Consider the following 19,656-nt stretch of genomic DNA (forward strand, 5'->3'; position numbering starts at 1 on the left):
AAATAATAGAATGACTGGCAATTCTATGTCTAGTGTTCGAGAATAATTGTCAATACTGATTGATCACTGGTCAATTGCAGTTTTTGTTTGGGATGATTTCAGATCTAGCTGATATAGTTTTTCTAGTGTTTGTAAAAATGTCCATGCATGTATGCATATGTAACCATGTGTATTTTTAGGAACTTTGATATGCAATTTATTGACGGTAGCAGCCATATGATGTTATTTCTTACATTTTCAAGTTATACTTTTGCTTGTTTAGCTCTTAGGAATTTTTTCTTGATTACTATGAATGCTCATTTATAGAATGAAGCCTATTTCCTCAATTTGATAATACTTTTTTTGTACAATATGTTTTAGTTTGATATATTTTTTTTATACCATTAAGAATTAATCATAAATAGGCTGTTGAATATTTAAAATTATTGATATTACATTCACTAGGAGAGTGCTTGTTTTCAATTATAGATTTGACTTCTATTACCAAAAAGATAATACCAATATTTTAAATCGCTACATAATACTGGCTTTGGTAAGTAGTTCGATTAGTATGGTTCTAGGTTATCAAACAGTACCATTTGATATCACCAAAAGAAATTGATAAAAAAGAAATATTGACTGGTACCTACTGAATGCTGTGGTCAGACTAGTAATTACCAATTGACACATACAAACCTGAGGGGTATTTGAAACTTTGGAGAATATACTTGTATTTTTGCTTTCTTTTAAGAATGCTTATAGATGACAATATGTAACATGTGTAACCAGGATTGTAGTTGTTTTCATGCATGTATTTTTGTAGCATTTAATATGCATTTTAGTATGTTATAACAAACATATGTTTTGTAGGTTGTCTATAATGCAAACAAACTTTCTAAGCTGGTAAAAAAGAAGAAGCAGATGCAGAATTGGCGTGATTATTATCAACTAAAATATGATAAGGATCCATCTAAAAGGCCTGCAGTAAAGGTTATTTTTTCAGTTTATATCTTTCTCTTTGTTTTTTGATTTCTTTAAATGATCTTCACTTTTATCTATATTGTGACTTCTTACCATGTGTTCTCTAGAAATCTCATAATAGGTTTCTTTGTTTTAACAGACTGGTTTTCTTGGACTCTGTGGTGAAAAGGTGGATGCTATTGACTTTTACAAATCTAAGATTGACGAGCTCTCTAAAAAGGTATGTGTTACTTATTGATATGATGGCCATTTCCAATTTACCACTTGCAATAAATCATATGCTAAATTAAAGCATTTTCTTGTTTTTAAAAAGTTATAGTTGCTTGTGACTTAGGATTTACTTTCTTTTGTGCTCTAACTTGGGTTTAATATATATGTAGGTTCATAGTTCAATTTTCAGCAGATTCATCCAATTTGTACCTCATGTATATGTTGATCATGGAACAACCTTAGTTTTCCATGCCTTTTCTTTTATGCTTCTAGTTCTAACTGTAAAGAACATGCGCTATCATGTTCTCTCTTAATAGCAGTGAAATGCAGGCATGATGTTGATAACAAGGTATGTCATGCCAGTCTATATGGGAACCGAGGAATTATGGAAAGTATTATTGAGATCCTTAAAATAGTATTGTTGAGATCTCCAAAATTGTCGTACCTCAAAAGGCTTACAATACCTTTATTTTTAGACCTTGCCTAGTTGCCTTGCCCTCTCCTATGACTAATTCTATAAGTCAACCTGGTTACTTCTTTCTATTCAATTAGGATAAATTCTTCTTATTTTACTAAAAAACGAGTATGATCCTACTAGATTAGGAGAAGGATCTTCTTCTCCTGGTAGGATCAGATCAGGAGACTCCCTTAGATCAAGAGGGTTACTTAAATCTCACTCAGGTCTTGACTTATGCCTTGACTCAAGTTCAATCCAGTTGAATCATTTCTCTATTATAGTTTTGAGTTTGGACGTCGGAGACCAGTGCTTGGCCCACTCAAGTGCTGTGTGAATCCAATAAATATCAGGGCTGGTCCTTTTAAGATTTTTTGTCTCTAGCTTCTGTGAAATCATTTCTTTATTTTAGATCACTAAAATTTTGCATCATAACAATGATATTTGTAGTTCGATATTTGCTGTCTTGTTTAATGCCTTCTATTCAAACAAAGAATACAATTCTTCTAGGAAATTGTAATCTTCAAATGACCGTATGATGATAGTCCGAGCAGTTATGTAAAGACCTAGAATATGGTTTCTTCTAGGTTGATGTAGACTGACCTAGAAGATGACATCTTTTAGAGAGTTGCAGAAATGCTTGGAATATCATCTTCCTAGCTTGTAACCTAAAAACGTTAAAATCGATCTAACAAACGTAAAAAATATTTCTCACCTCCTCTTCGATCTTTAGATTATCCCATTTGATAATCTATCTTTTTTCCATTATTTTGTATCATCGATGATGAAAGATGCTCCAGTGATTAGGAGGAGACGAAAAAGAAGGATAAGAAGGGGAAGTAGAAAAAAAAGGGGTTGTCTGGAACGAGTTCAAAGAGTATCTTGAAATTAAGTGATAAGTTGAGGCATTTATATCCATTTGCAGAAGGGTCTCTTTGAAATATTAAAAGTTCTTAAGATGAGATTGTAAATAGCAAAAAAGGGGTTGCCAATAGAAATGTTCTTTGTTTTATCTTGGGAGCTAAAGTTTTTCATCTTATCAAGTTTTTATTTATTTGTATATTTGTGAAATCTTACCTATGCACACCAACCGAGTTGGTCCTGTGATGGTTCCCCTCTTAATCTTGAGGAAGTTCTTGGTTCAAATTTTCACTAGGTGGTGCCAAGTAATTGAACAAGATACTCATGGTGGAGAGTGTGCTTGGTAGCTCAAGTAGCTTACATTCTTTATTGCAGCTGTATCTCATGCTCAAGAAGTGACAAATTCATAAAATGTAGACAAAGGACCATGGACACTATATGTACGAGATCTTACACAGCTTTTTGGAAGTAGTAAAACCTAAAGTATCCTAGCTAATAAGAAGAAATATTTAATATTAAAATCTCATATAGGTTCCAAATACATCTGGAGGCTAGAAAGAACTTATTTAAGATAGTAAATTTTCTTCTAGGCCATCAAGAAGGTTAAATTGATGCACAAAAAGAAAAAAAAATCTTTTTCTGGAGTTGACGCTCATGGAAACTTTTATTTTAGTTCAAAGCACATTGAATCTCTATTGGCCTTTAATATGATTATTGGTATTATTATTTGATCCATCCTTAAAGAAGCAATTGCTGTCACAATGCATCATTTTGCTGATGCTTGAAAGAACTCTCTTGATGTTCCTTGCCCTGTTAGAGTAATTTTATGTTTGGCAAGTAGACTTTTTATGTCAAGTTGTCAACATCTTGAGATGACTTGATTACCCCAGTTGGTGAGGTGCATTATTAATTTTCTTCATGAATCTTGCAAGGCCTATCTTATTGCTTTAGAATTATTTATATAAAGTATCCTATCCCTCAAAATCACTCTTGCATATGTCAATTAAATTTAGCTTTATAATCACATTACTAGTTATATTTCCTGTGACGATTGTGTCAATTTGTTACATTCTTTTATACCATCTTATGGATTCTTAGGGTTGGCGATGGTATATAAAATTCTTGTTCAATTCCGGGTGCCATTTGAATTTTTTAGTTTGGACTTTTCTTGCTTTGAAGAAAAAAATGTTCCATACTAAACTAACTCTGCTCTTTTATGGATAAAATTACTTTAGGAGACTACAGAACAAGAAATGATAAAAAAGGATCCAAAGTCCATTATGCCAGCTGCATTTGTTTCCTTTAGGACACGGTGGGGGGCAGCTGTATGTGCTCAAACACAACAAACTAGAAACCCAACTTTATGGTTGACTGAGTGGGCTCCAGAACCTCGGGATGTGTATTGGCAGAATTTAGCTATTCCATTTGTTTCCCTCACAGTCAGACGGTTGATTATAGCAGTTGCCTTCTTCTTTCTTACCTTCTTCTTTATGATTCCAATCGCATTTGTACAATCTCTTGCTAACATCGAGGGAATCGAGAAGGTTGTTCCATTTTTGAAGCCCGTAATTGAAGTGTAAGTTTTGTAATTTGTACTATTTATTTCTTTTGTTTATTTGTCTTCTGTTTCTTGCAGTGTGAAATTATTCTACTGAAGTTTCCTTTATCTTGAAAATTCTCACATCTAGTTTTCTATATATTTCTTACTTGTACCTAATTGTTGATAACTTGATATGACTTGTTGCCAGCTTATGATAGCTAGTTTTTCAGTACAAGTAATTATAAATATGATCCCAATGATATTTTTCTTTTTACTTTTGAAACTTCTACATAAAACCGTGTTTTGAGAAGAATATGTTATGCTCATAAGTGTATCTTAAGCCATAACATATTGGGTAGAAACCATGTTTTGTAAGAATACGTTATGGTTGTAAGCCATTAATTCAGGCTTACCTATATGGTTGATCATAAGTGTCATAAATCATCAGAGACTTGGAGTACCAATAGGATATTATCAACTTATTTTTAGAAAACAACCTCTTTAAATAAGGCTTTCTTAAGGTAACCATCTTGCGCTTGTGAAAGCATAAGGAGAAGAACAAGGTCTTCATACCAACCATTATGTAACCATCATCTGCATCTCTGGATCCAATTTAGATCGAAGAAAAAGTAACATACTCATTTCCGAAAGCCGTTTGATCCACAGATTTTCTTTGACATTTGGGGTTGGGCTAGTGACCATGAGCGTGGCAAATTCCATGCTGATAGGTGGTACATGCATATGGAAACACTCAGAACATCCAAACATGCTATCACAACTAGTGTTAACATAACTAGGATGCATCATATTATTCATTTATATGTTCATTTGTTAGGAAAGACTTGAAGTAGATCTAACTAAATTTACCTATTCCTAAACATATTGAACAAAGTAAAACAGACTTGGAGAGAAATGGAAAAGAAACGGACTAAATTTACCTCTAGTTTTATTGTATGAAAAAGAAGTGGAAAAGATAAATGTCAATTTATTTCTTTCCATTGTTTGATGTTTTTCTTCTTTAACTCATTTGGCATTTGGTATTGATGGAAGTTGATAGTGACTATAGCAGCAGATAGCTATGACATAGTGTGCAAAATAAAAAAGGGGCTTCAGTCACTGCTCTTTAGTTTGAGCAATAATCTTATACCCTAGTAGTCACATAACGAATGTGCCCTGATTACAGCAGGAGATAGCTATGGCATATTATGCAAAGTAAAAAAGGTGCTTCAATCACTGCTCTTCAGTTTGAGGCTTTGAGCTATAATATAATACCCTGATAGTTCCATAACGTGGGCTATGATATATATGGTATATAAGTCACTTCTTGACTTTGTAAAGGAAACTTGTCAGTCCTAGTCCTACAACTCATTTGTATTAGTATGTCATGTGAAAGCCAAAAAAGAGTTTGTTAAGCTATATGAAATGCCTTTACTGTGAAGGCACCAGGGATTTGAGTAGGTGACATTGTGATACCTTAATGTTCCCACATAAAAAAGGATTTGTATGTTAACTTGAGTACCTAGAAGGATTCAATCCTGGGTGTTGGGATTGTATCTAAGGCTGCTTAAGCCAGTTCAATGATACTGTACTGAGACCTAACAACATTTTGTTTGGTAGCCATTGTCATAACAAAGTGCACATATCCCATTAAAGATATATATTGATCATGAACATTTGTCCTTGTCATCTACAAATATTTAAGGTAACCTAAAGGGAATAAGACCACTGTTATTGGTGGTGGAAGAAGAAATGGGAGAACAGATGTTGTGGCTGATCGGTTATAGCAGCATTCTATCATCAATTTGTGTACCATGATATTCTGGATTAGATAGGGCCTTAATTCATTATCACCAGGAATTTAAAAGGTTATTCTATAGATTTGGACTAGGCATGTCTTGGTCTGTGCAACATAAATTAGATAATATAATTTAATCTCAAACCAGCATATGAGCCTCTAAAATTTTGCATTTGTTCATACCAGTACCTGCTTGTCCTTTGATGAAGCTTTTCTAGATTTATGTTGTAGTTGAAAAGTAATCATCATGAATATGTATCACCTAATATAAATATTACATTGTGTCAGAGAATTGCCTAAACATCCTTTCTAGTTATTCCAAAAGAACTTTCAGTTTTATTATATTACAACAATTTTGGGGATTTGTGATATTTTGAACATTTTCTTTTTTACTGACAAGTAATCATAATTTTACAGGGGAACTATCAAATCATTCATCCAAGGTTTTCTTCCAGGAATTGCTCTGAAGATCTTTCTTATATTGCTCCCTACAATATTGATGCTTATGTCGAAGTTTGAAGGATTTACATCCTTGTCAGCATTGGAGAGAAGATCTGCATCTAAATATTACCTCTTTTTACTTGTAAATGTATTTCTTGGGAGCATCATTACTGGAACAGCATTCCAGCAGCTAAATAGGTTTATTCACCAGTCAGCAAATGAGTATGTTTTGCAACTTATCCTCATATCTGAAAATTACTAAATAATTAGTTTGGTTTTTATAACCTATGCGCTTTACAAGATTTGGATACCAATAATTTGGAAATGAATGTGCATCATGGTTGATACATTCATTAGCTCAGATATACCAACAAGTCAATGGATTTCACTCATCCATCTATGCGAACAGCACATCCTATGCATGAATCTTAATGCATATTTTGGTCAGAATTCAGAAAGACTTTAACTTCAAAGCTTTTGAAACTAATATGCCTTGTTGTGTGTGTATATATATAAAGATATTTACCTTCAAATATAAGTTTATATAATGTATATATACACACATTGTTCAATCAAGCGTTTCTTTGTAGTTGTATTTCATATATCAGCATCCTATAAAATATTTCCTACTATTTTGTTAGTAAACCTAATGAAATATTGTAATCGCTTGATAAAATGTTCTGCCCATGCTAAGAACTATTTGTGGTTAGGTCTGGAATATGTTCTTAAATACAGACTAAATAGAGTTGTCTCTTAGTTTAATAACTAAGTCAGGTGTTTTTCTCAAGTAAATTTTTTCACAAGGTATTTATTGGTATACTGAAAGAAGTTTCAAATATGTACGATTAGATGGGGACCAATTCTTTTAAGTTTAGGTGAATTATTCCAGGCTTGTGCCGAAAAGTATGTATAAATTGATACTGAGATTGCAAACAAAATTCTTTAATCTTAAAGAAAGAAACAAACAGAATGCAAGCCATAGTTCTAAATATTGTGGTATACTGGCTGTACTAACCCCAATTATGTACTTGTCTATTGGCCTAAATTTTACTGGCTAGTTCCAATATTTCAAGCAATTTTAGTACTCCTTTTATTGATGTACCAACTCATACCATAGTATCTCAACCAATATGTACTAGTTTAAGAAGAATCTGGGCAAGGGTACTGAAATCAGTATATAAAACTTTGCTGCCGACTGCAATGATGGAAATAAAGTCACTCTTTAAGTCATTTAATAGGTAAATTATTTAGGATGAGAAAATGATATTTTTACCTTTATATTTGCCTCAAGAGAGGAAAAAGATAATTTGATATATGATGGAAATGTGTTTTATTAAATTAGAATAAAAATAATGAGGAATAGCATGGCAGCTCTTAGTTTGACTTATGGTATGATTAACAGTGCCCATTGGTGGAAAATGATCTGTGTAGTCAACACAAGATGGTTGGACTAGTACCCATCTTTTGTGCATCACGGAATTGAAGGCCTGTCCTTATACACAAAATTTCTCATTACATATTCTTTTCTTTTTATTTATATTTTTTCCCCTCATTTTGTTATTATTCACACACTTTTGTTCAAGGTTCACCTTACCAATTTGAGCTAGTGTGTCGATCGGCTGGCGGCACGACACGCACTCACCTGTATCGATACACTAGTAAGTATCAGTATTTCGGAGAGGAAGAAAAAAGGGAGAAGAGGAAGGGATGGCAGAGGAAGGAGGAAGAAAGAGGGAAGAAGAGGAAGTGGTGGAGGAAAGAGGAGGAAGAGGAAGAGAAGAGACCTTACCTGAGATGTGGTGGTGCACTGTGGTCGCGACAAGCGGAAGTCACTGTTGATCATAGCATTAGAGGTGATGCTCACGAGGCAGCGCTCACGTGAGAATTGAGAAAGTAGGGTTTCCCACTTCCCTTGAATACGGTGGATTGGATTAGGGTGGGGTCCATGTACCGGTCAGCACTTGGGCCGGTATGTGCTGCCCGTTTTGTACTGGTCTGGGCACAATGGTGAACATAGCTTGTGTTAACAGAGCACTGGGGCAACAACTACCATGCTATTTAGGTCCTTAGCTACTTCTATTTTGACCTCTTGAAACTAGTTATTCTCCTCTTCCAGTCTATGATATGATAGTTGTTTTGAACAATTGTCTTCTAGTGACATTGGAGCTCTTTATTCACCATTATATTCAAGCTTTAGGATATCTTGGGGTTTTTCACATTGTATATTACTTTAACAAGTCGCTAGTATCTGGTCAAAATTTGTCTCCTTAAATCAAGGTCGATTTTGTTACATAGTCATCCATCGTCCTATTCGTTTGTATTATCATAATTTTAAGTTTTATGACATCTTGGGTTTTTCACATTGTGTAGGTCTTTAACAAGTCGCTAATATTTGGTCTGCAATTATAATACTTAAATCAAAGTTTTCTGTTTTTATTGCATATCGATGATCCTGTTCATTTGTATTATTTATTCATTTATAAATTATTCTTTATTACTAGTATATCTTGACCATTGTCCTGGTTACATCTTATTTATTAGGTTCTTATTTTTCTTCATTTCAACTTTTATTTTATCCATTTGACACCCTAACACTTTTAGATTTTGTTAGTAAATATTTAATGCTTTTGGAAAATCAGATGGCTGGCTTCTTGTGGTAAAACCAAGGATTAAGATTCTGGTCATACTGAACTAACTGAAGTACATTCTGTCTTAAGGATTAACAAACATGATACAAAGATGTGCCAGTTATCATATTATGGCAGCATATAGAAAAAAGTCAGGTATCTGATAACAATGCTTGAAATGGCATGATAATAGTAGTACCGGATGAACTGCTGAAAAAGAAGCATCACATGACACCTTTACCATGGGTGAATCACAATATAGATAATGTTTTCTTACCTGCCAGCATATGTAATATAGTCATGGACACAATGACAATGCATGACATGGCAGTATAACAATACCTGATTAATGACCTACTGGAAAGGGCATCATAAACCTTAATTGAGATGAATCACAACATAGGTAGTGTTCCAGACTTCCAGTTACCAGATTGTTTCTCTTTCTGGTAATTACACATTTGTCTTGTGCTTTATTCCTAGACTTCTGTTCCAGAAAAATTAGAAATTTGACATTAAATAAGAGTTCTTACCTCTTATGAAAATTGACTTGTTGATATGAATCTTTGTCTTGTGCTTTATTCCTAGTTTTGAATCTTTCATTGAATTATTCACTCGATCTAACTTCTTTTTGTTTATCAAGAAGTCTTCATAATTTAAAACTGTCCTGTTATGTAGAATTCCAAGGACAATAGGTGTATCTATTCCCCAGAAAGCAACATTCTTCATTACCTACATCATGGTTGATGGTTGGGCTGGAATTGCTGGGGAGATCTTAAGACTGAAACCTTTAATAATATATCATTTGAAGAATTTTTTTCTGGTGAAGACTGAGAAAGACAGGGAAGAAGCTATGGATCCTGGAAGTATCGATTTTGCCTCATCTGAACCTAAGATACAGCTGTACTTTCTCCTTGGTCTTGTATATGCAGTGGTCACACCGTTCTTGCTTCCTTTCATAATAATTTTCTTTGCCTTGGCATTTGTTGTCTTTCGTCATCAGGTGAGCAACTTAGTAATCTATGATCCTGCAGACTTAGAGTTGCATTATATTCCATAAAAGGATTTTCTTATATTGATGTACATGCATATTTGATTCAATGTTTAACTACTTTATAGTTGTCTAAAGCTTGGTTATGTGAAGTGTGTTCTTTATTAGTGGTCTTTGTGGTTCCCACAGGACAAGTCCGTTATTACCAAGGTCTGCAATACCGTATCGTACCGATGTTTCGAGGCTGGCTTGGTACGGTGTACCGAGCGATACACCTAATTTAGGGTGTAAAACCCTCCGAAAATACCTAAAAATAAGAAAAAAGTTAGGATAGGGTTTTTAAATTAGAAATAAATATAGTAATAGTATAAGTTTAGCAAAATCAATGTAAATTAGGTAAGAATAGTATCACATATCTTTTTCGGGCTTTGAAGAAGTCTTGTTCAAGGTTCGTATTTCAGTCCGTTATGAATTATCCTTCTGTAAATATTAAAATATTTACAGAAAAATCATTTGAATTGTTAGACTATTTTGTTACAATATGAACTCTAAAATTCAAATGAATTAAATAATCACATATGTAGATATACCTGATTGTTGATTCTACCACCATAATGAACGACGGACCTCCACGAGTGGTGGATCGAGGTCCTCAATCCTATACATCTGCATATCAATATGATATGTTTGTTAGACCCAATCATGAAATTGATCCCATGACATAGTATATTGATACACTGTATGCCATTGATGCATCAATATGGTGCTGATCGTCATGAATCATATTTGTCCGAGACAGCTCTTAAGGCATATATTGGTGAATGTCAGAGCTTCTACTTTCGCTATTGATCTGCTACTCTGTATCATAATGTTGCTCAGAGAAGAATGACCAACTATCACCATACTGTTGTTGCCCGTATGATTCTCCATAATACGATGGAGCATTGTAGCACTGTTACAGTGCGATAACGGTCAATTTGATCGTTAGAACACTGTAGCACTGTTACAGTGCAGTAACGGTCGATTTCGATCGTTACCGAGTTGTGCCGAGCGGTAACGGTCGAAATTTTGACTGTTACCAATATTACCCCGTATCGTTCGATACGGGGCGCTTTTAGTCGTTCCACCCGGTTGCGGGCGGTCCGCGTACTGGTATGCCATCGGACCGGTACGTACCGGGCGGTATCATTCGGTATTGCCTACCTTGGTCATTACTGCAGCACACTAATTACTTAAACCCATCACAAGGAGGTACTTGTTTAGCAAACACCTGAAATATTGGGAGAAAACAGGTTGAGCTTAAGAGAGCAAGCCTTTTGTGGGAAAGTAACAAAATTATTTGAAGGATGGTTCCTAATCTATGAAATTTAATTGCTCTCGTGAATGCTTCTTTGCAGGCTATTTAGGCCAGAAACTCCTGTTTAAAAATGACTGTAAAATTGGACTTCAGAAAGGCAAAATCTCATCTTGTTATCACCTGTCGTCTAATCGTTTTCCTTGTCTATCTGTATTTCTTGTCTTATTCAATATGTAGTCAACTGTTGAAAGAGAACCTCTTTTTCTGTTGTCCTTTCTTTTATGAAAATCCACATGATCAAATAATTAAATTCTCTTCTCATTCCCGTGTTTCTTTTATCTTATTGATTAAACTTGATTGATCTTTTTATGGGAAAAAAGACAAAAGCGTTGCTTTTGTGTGAAAAGTCACCTGTTATGTCTCAGTATCATGTAACATCTAGTTGTTACTCTCTTATGTATTTAATTTTCATTTCTTAAAGCTTTAGTTACAAGGGTGATATATTGAGCTATTAGCAAAGGGCCAAGGGTGATATATAGAGCTTATACAAAAAATTATCTTGATCTCTCTCCCCATGGAGTTTGCATGTGAAAGCACAACAGGGAAGATAATTTGCACCTTTTTCGGTTACTTATTTGGTTGGGCCTATAGAAATCAAGTTGATTTCCTTTTTCTTGTCATCTGCTGTGGCTTCATTTATATTTTTCACATTTTTCTGCTTTTTTTTCCCTTGATTGTAGCATAGTCTTTGCTGAGTTAGTTCTTATAGCTCAAGTCTCTTGTTTACACAAATTCTATCTTCGTTCTTGATTTTATTCATATATTTTGCCTTGAATCCTGAGAATTTTATCCCTATATGCAGGTCAAACCTTTCCTACTTCAATCCCTAAACCATTCTCACCTCTTCCTACCTTGCAAACTTTTCCTGAGGCATAAAGGCCCTAAAATGCCACTTAATAGGACTGCCAGGATTAGAGCACTGCAAACTGCAGTACTTCTTTCACTTTGTGACTGAACCTCAAATCTAAAATAAACATTCAGTGATATCTGTAGCTGTTGCATCTGAATACACCACTTTCTCACTCTTAATTCCTTTTCAAACATTACTGTAACCAGTCCTCTACATTCCTGCTAAATCCCTTGCCTATCTTGAACTTAAATCTACTTGTTTTGCCTAAAAGTTGAAGACATCATTGCTAGCATCAGTCGGCAAAGTTGAAAAAGAAAATTGTGTTGATTTCTAGACTGTCTTTGTAATTTGTGTAAGTTAATTCATGTGTTTCTCACTCCTCTCAGTTGCCATTGTAAATTGCAATAACTTGGAGTTTAAATCTTAATAAACTAATGTCAACGTTACAATTTTATATATTATGGCTTTGGTTACTCAATATATTCCGATACACTAATTTATTTGTGTACCAGGGGATCTTACCTATCACGAGTTTTGTAGGGCATAGCTTTGTTAGTATTCCTCGGTGAATCTTGTAGGTTTTCCTATGTTATGTATGATATAATTTCTCTGTCAATTAGACATTCTTTTGGAAATATTCTTTCTAGGTTTTCTAAAAGGTGCCCAGCTGCACATGATTTCATTTTCCTTGAACTTTTCAGATTTAATCATAGATCAAAGAAAGCATTATATATATAATGCTAAACCAAATCTACACTTTTCTTTTTTTAGTTAAAGTAAAAAATGCAAAAAAAAATGCCAGCTCACTGTCCTAATTTCACAAACACACTGAATAATTGAAAATCTTTTGGATATTCATCACAAATTCAGAAAACCCTATGTGCCAAATGCTTTTTAATGTTCATACATTAAGTGTGGAGAAAATTAAATGTTGATTTTCATAATCGAGTTCATTGGTATAAAATGGTCCTAAAGGCTAGACTCTACAGTAGTTTTACGAAGTATTCAACTACAATTAGTTGGTTCCTTCCTTATTTTCATCATGCTTTCTATTTTGTTCTCATTTTTCCTAAATAGAGGACAATTCTTCATGGAAAGTGACTTCTAAACATGTAATTGTTGGAGAAGTAAACATTAGTGAAAGAGACACTGCATGGATAAAAGAGGGACTCTGACACATGCAGTCTCCAGAGTAGGTTTCCAAACTAGCGTATTTCTCCTAGCTTTTTTTAATGTATTGCTGCAACGATCATATTCATTTATTTGCTTCCTTTTCCATCAAATAACTTGTATTTTGTTTGTGCTATCTTATTTGAAATCGATAATTGCTAACCTACTGCTGTAATAGTCATATTCATGATTCCTTTACTTTCTTGTCCATCTTATATGTTACATCTAAGAATTCCAGTATTTTGTTTCTGATGAAAATTTTCTCATGATACAGATTATAAATGTCTACAATCAAGAATATGAAAGTGGGGCAGCATTTTGGCCCGATGTTCATCGCCGCATTATTACTGCTCTAATTATTTCCCAGCTGCTTCTACTTGGTCTTTTAAGTACAAAGCATGCTGTAAATTCAACACCTTTGCTACTAGTTCTTCCTGTGTTGACTATATGGTTTCATAGGTTCTGCAAGAATCGATATGAACCTGCATTTGTTAAATTTCCACTCCAGGTAATCCTTTATTCATTTTTTTGTAAATTATGTGGATCTTGTTCCATATCTCGTTTCCGCAGCTTATTTTGAGTTGAAAACACATGGCACAATTTAAGATTATCAAATTGTGTCGAATCTTAGTATAGGTGGTAAAATTGTAGTGCTAATTAGAAACTACGAGATTGAAGTTTCTTTAAGCAGAACTTGCTCTAACCATTACACATCATCTCCATTTACAGTGTAATCTCACATGGCTTTTGAAGTAATGGGAAAAATGTTATCCATGTAATGTTGAGAATGACATAAATTTTGGTATTCGTGCATAAAATAATTGAGACTAATCCAAAAATAATATCTATATATACATTCTTGATGCCAATTGAAAAACTAATGTTTGAAATGTTGACGATGTGAAACCCAATATGTTGTGGCACTTGCTATTTCTATGGTGCAATATGGATCCATGCAGACACAAGTAAGATGCATGATAAAGGAAAAGGATAAATGAAAACAAAAAGAAAAAGAAGATGAAAGTTAAGTAAAAGAATGAAAATGTACTAACCTGTTCTTAGCCTTCTTTGACATAATCTCTAATGACGAATCACTCCCTAGGTGAATCTTACTGTAGATAGGGTTGATTACCCCCTTCTCGTGAAATAATTGATACATTGAGCTTGTTGTTTCTTTAACTAGTTTATAAAAAAAATGTCACCCTCTCTAATATTTTCAGTGGACTACATTCCCTAAATGATCCTTGGAAAACCGAAAAAAAGGAAAAAGAAAGGCATATGGTTACTCTCAAAAAAGGGTGGTTACGTGCCATCCGGTATGGGTGGCTCATGCAAAATTACAAAACTTGATCCAAGGAATTTAAATTCAGTTACTCTGTCTTTGTCCATAGCCATATCAGTATTGGTCTGTTCGGTTCCAACACACTATGTCTAAACATACCATGATAATGTTATGGGAGCAATAGGAGGGGAGGAAGCAGCGATTTTAAAAGGCGCTCGGGCGCTCATCTAGGCGCTCGGGTGAGGCGAGGCCCGAGCGCCTCGCTAATCTCCCAAGCGGAGTGCTTCAAACAGGCGCCGCCTGGGCACTCGCCCGAGCCCAGGCATTGGGCGCTTCGGGCGAGCGCCCGGGTTAACCAAGGTGATCGAACCAGGATTTTAGGTCTGGTTCGGTCCTGGTTCGGTCTATGATGGTTAGTTGGTTCAATCAAACCAACTAAAACTGATATAAGTGACAACCGAACCCTAACCCTCGCTGCTGTCGATCCCGATCCCTTTCTCGATCCCGCTGCTCGCAAACGCTGTCGCTGCTCGCAAATGCTGCCGCTCGCGCCTCCCGCTGCTCGCCACGCCTGCTCCCGCTCCCACTCCTGCTCCCGCTGCCGCTGCTCGCAAACACTACCGCTGTTGCCGCTCCCGCCTCCCGCTGCTCGCTGCTGCCGCCGCTGCCGCTTCCTCTTTTCTCAGTCAGCAGGCTCAGCACCCCTTTACACTTCCTTTTAACAGTATACATATACTATATACTGTTAATATTATTAAGTTTATTTGAAATGATTAATTTTTAATACTATTAATAGATTAATAATATATTATTTTGATTTTAATATTGTTAATTTTTATTTATTTGAAACTTTTTGTTAATGCGACATTGTGATTTTGTATCTTAGATTTTCTTAATTTAATAGCATATTTTTATTTAAAATTTTAAATAATTATATTTATTAATTATATTATATATTTTTATATTTTAGCGTCTCGCTTCGCTCGGGCGAGCGCCTAGCACCTCGGGCGTTTTTGAACCTTGACGCCTTTTGGCGCCTAGCGCTTTTTAAATCACTGGGAGAAATTTAAAGAAGAAGAAAAAGAAAGGAAGAAGATGAAAGAGGAAGAAGAGGAGGTCTATTGGAGTGGACGGTGGGAGTGCTTGCAGCAACAGGCAACTGACAACAGGTGTGTGAGTGGTGATGGGCGGAGAGCAGACTCGAGACTCTTTGCAAGAAGTTGCATTGCAGCCCTACATCACGAACTAGACTGGACCACTGTGAACTGGTTATAGTTATATAAAGTATAAAGGAATGAAATTATTATTATTTTACCTATCATGTGAAGCTTCATGTACATTTGAGTATCATATATCCAATCAATGATATTGGGGAAGACCTTAGATCTAGGTGTCCCGCCCTAATTTGCTTGGAGTTAATATAAAGTAGTGTAGCCATTTATGGCACCTATTCCATGTGCTTAATGATAATGATTTCAACTATTACATCCTAGAAATACGGAGGATAAAGTATGATTCCGATGATACTTCTTTTATATAAGCCCTTAAAGTGAGAGCTAGACCAATTACTTAATGTAAATATATTATTGATTCTATTTTTCTTGGCTAAATGGAATATAAGGAGATTAAGTAGTAAATTGAGTGGTATCAAGCCACAAAATTTTCTCTTCTGTGAATCTTTGAACAAGTATGCATCTAGTTATCATTATAGGTGAAATGAGTGACATGTTGTGTCCAAATCAGGGTTTTGAACAAGGTATGCAATACCGTACCGTACCGGTGTTTCGAGGTTGGCTCGGTATGGTACGGTATCGGTGTATTGAGCGGTACACCCTAGTGTACCGAATAATTTTATATATTTTCTTCATTACTGTAGCACTGTAGCACTGCTACAGTATAGCATTGTAGCACTGTAGCGATATCGGGCGGTCCGTGTACCGGTATGTCGTCGGACCGGTACGTACCGCCCGTACCGGGCGATACCATTCGGTACTGCATACCATGGTTTTGAATACCAGTTCGTACCGATGTACCGAGCAAAGCTCGGTACCATAACCTTAAAAATATCTTCATCTATCACGCTAGGGCGTACCGATCGGTATGCCTTGGTAATAGTCGAAATCCGAGACGGTACCTGTTGGTACACCTTGGTGCCGCCCGATGGAGGGCAGTCCGCATATCAATATCCTCTCGATGCATAGCGCCCGTACCGGGCGGTACACATCGAAATTAAGAATCCTAGTCCAAATTGCTATCCTCTTCAAGGTAGGATATTGCCAGTGTCTTTGTCTAGAAAAGATACAAATGTTCACCAACTATTTATTGGCCTTCTTGAAATTAGTGTTATTTTTAGACACCACTTATATAATATTAGTTCTCTCCAATATCATCAATTACAGTGTCCATCAGATCCTATATGTATCCTTGGATGTTAAATTTGATTATGATGCATCAATGGACCTGCTGTTGCATGTGTAGGTATTGTTAAGGGCCCACTACTTGAAGATTTTGATCCTTCTGTGAATTTACTCGACCTCATCATCAAGATACACCTTAGTGATCTCATATGAAGGAAGAGGTTGTATCTTGGGTTCATGTTTCTAAGTGGTTTACATGATGAATCTGTAATTCACATCCTGAGCTAGGATGGGTGATAGATGCAGTTGAAATTGTACAAGCAGTGGTTGCCTTACCTATATCCTCTTTTTCTTATAATAGTCATGGTCCATTTGCAATCTGAAAGGGGAATGCCATGGGATCAAGATCAAATATCAGACATCAATCTCTTATCGAAAAACTAAAGAAACACCAAAAAAAAAACTAAAGAAACACTTGATGCCCCTTCTTCGGGTTGGGATGGTGCTCATCCGAGCACTTGTGCCATAATAGAAATGCATCATGGTCCATTCCCAATCTAAAAGGGGAATGCCATGGGATCAAGATCAAATATCAGCTGTCAATCTCTTATCGAAAAACTGTAGAAACGCTTGATGCCTCCTTCTTGGGGTTGGGATGGTGCTAGTCACCTCATACTAGCACTTGTGCCTATCTCATGAGCATCGCATGCTAAATCATCACTAGCTTGTCTGATACTAAAAGACTTGTTGAACTAGGATGGACTAGCAACACTAGCATTGCTACCGCTATTTCCATGCTTGAATTGAGATGGATCGACCAAATGTTTGTATCTTATATTCTTGTGCATATGAGATTACTCCAAACATAGTAAATATTACTTGTGTACCTTTGGATTTTCCTAGCATCCAACTATGCCTTCAAAAGCTTGTTCAATTTTTAAAGGGCTCTTGTTTATATGGCAACACCAGGGATTCCACTAGTCAAATGTTACTGTAGCCTTATTCCTCTGCCATGACCAATATATTCGAAGTGTATGTATTGGCAATCATGGTGACACTTCAAGTGATGGCCACTCTAGCTTAATATATAGCTTTGATTATGTTATTTTCATACAAACATTAACAACTAATTCAGGTATAAAATTCCAAAAATGTACATTTTAGTGGAAATTCGATCTAGACTGACAGAAATGTAGATTAGATTATCATTTTTGGTTAATAGCATAGCCTGCATCCATACTTGGACGCTGAAATTCTATGAGATAACTATTCTACTTTATGTTGCTAGAGTAGATTTAAAATGAAAAATCAGGCATCTGTTAGTATGATTGTCCTCTTACATCTTGTGCTCTTTCACTTGCAGGAAGCAATGATGAAAGATACATTAGAGCGTGCCAGGGAACCTAACCTAGACTTGCGAGCATACCTCCTGAATACATATGTACACCCAGTATTTAAAGATGGTGAGGATGACGATAGCTTTTCGGATGATGGGGAACAAGAATGTGAGAATGTCTTAGTGCCCACGAAGCGCCAATCCCGGAAGAACACACCAGTTCCCAGTAAATATAATGGTTCATCTTCTCCTTCTCTTCCTGACATTGCCAAAGAAGAGCTATAATATATAATGGATATTCACTCCTAATTCCCCTGTACATTAGCATCACGAGGAGTGAATTGAAGGGGTGTGATATATTTGATCTCCTCAATTTGATATGCTGAAGATAGATCCAACTCAATGCACACTGTGGATTCAGCTACTCAGATCAGGATGGATACGGACACTTCACTCGTTCACAAAAGTTATGTTATCATGTGGTTAATCTTCACTTCAAACACAGCTTTACAAAGGTCTCCTGTTGTAATTGGCCCATTTGTTTCAGTAGCATGGCTTGCTTTCAACCAAGTCAAAGTCATCCGATTTATCTTTCTATCACAAACTCTAATACTATGTTGGATTTTTTTTCGATGAATACAGACTCGAACAAAATTGTGGACACTCGACTAGTATAATAAGATGATGGTTTCAAATCCTTAATTTCTGCTAATATATATAGTGTTGCCACATGTCCATATTAGTGGTAATTCTTCACTATAATTTGTTTTTTCTGTTTTGGGTGGTGTTAAGTTAGATTTAGGTTCTTCCACGTGGATGTTGATTTGGTTCGAATCGATGTACTCTTTTGCATCTGAGTGATATGGTGTTGGGTGAAGGAAAAGTTCAAAGTTAAGACTTAGCAAAACTGCATTGAGGACATACTTGACAAGGTTTATTCGATACTTAAGTCAGTGTTTTATTCAGAGGATTTGATCATTATCAAATCTATATGGATGTAAGCGTCATGGAATAGTTCAGATGTCAAAGAATATACCTGAGGGGTCTTTTTATTAGTGCAGTATGAGATTATTGTATTGGATGTCAAGATAAAATATCAGAAATAATTATGCTTTTTTTTTCGATCATACGGTAAAGATTGATGGAATCAACTTTCCATTTATATGACATGGCTAATTCCGCAAGGTCGATTAGATGAGGGGTGGGATGTTGATTTGAAAATCGTAATATATCTATCGAAATATTGATGAGGTGTCGATAACTATCTATGTGTCACAGTCTATCTATATATTGAAGTTATTTTGTAAGAAGCTATAGGTTTGCATTTTCTAAAATCAAATCAGTAAGTTCATCACCCTAACCATCTAAGTTTTCTAGCAATTAACAAAAAGAATAAGAACAGAATAATCTTTGCCATCATAATATAAA

At 35.4% G+C, this 19,656-nt stretch overlaps 1 protein-coding gene across 2 annotated transcripts in view; it reads left to right on the forward strand.

Annotated features, from left to right (window-relative positions):
- Nucleotides 1-18,940, forward strand: part of LOC103988118 (calcium permeable stress-gated cation channel 1) — a 28,733-nt gene extending 9,793 nt beyond the window's left edge. For both annotated transcript variants that reach the window (XM_065092013.1, XM_065092015.1), the window contains exons 6-12: nt 850-969; nt 1,100-1,180; nt 3,721-4,061; nt 6,238-6,483; nt 9,564-9,888; nt 13,528-13,761; nt 18,256-18,940. In XM_065092013.1, coding sequence (XP_064948085.1) covers nt 850-969; nt 1,100-1,180; nt 3,721-4,061; nt 6,238-6,483; nt 9,564-9,888; nt 13,528-13,761; nt 18,256-18,513 — 1,605 coding nt within the window. In that variant the 3' untranslated portion in view covers nt 18,514-18,940. The remainder of the gene's footprint in view (nt 1-849; nt 970-1,099; nt 1,181-3,720; nt 4,062-6,237; nt 6,484-9,563; nt 9,889-13,527; nt 13,762-18,255) is intronic.
- The last annotated feature ends 716 nt before the right edge of the window (nt 18,941-19,656 follow it).

Source organism: Musa acuminata, chromosome BXJ2-1 (genome assembly GCF_036884655.1).
Source record: "Musa acuminata AAA Group cultivar baxijiao chromosome BXJ2-1, Cavendish_Baxijiao_AAA, whole genome shotgun sequence".
Taxonomy (NCBI): Eukaryota; Viridiplantae; Streptophyta; class Magnoliopsida; order Zingiberales; family Musaceae; genus Musa; species Musa acuminata.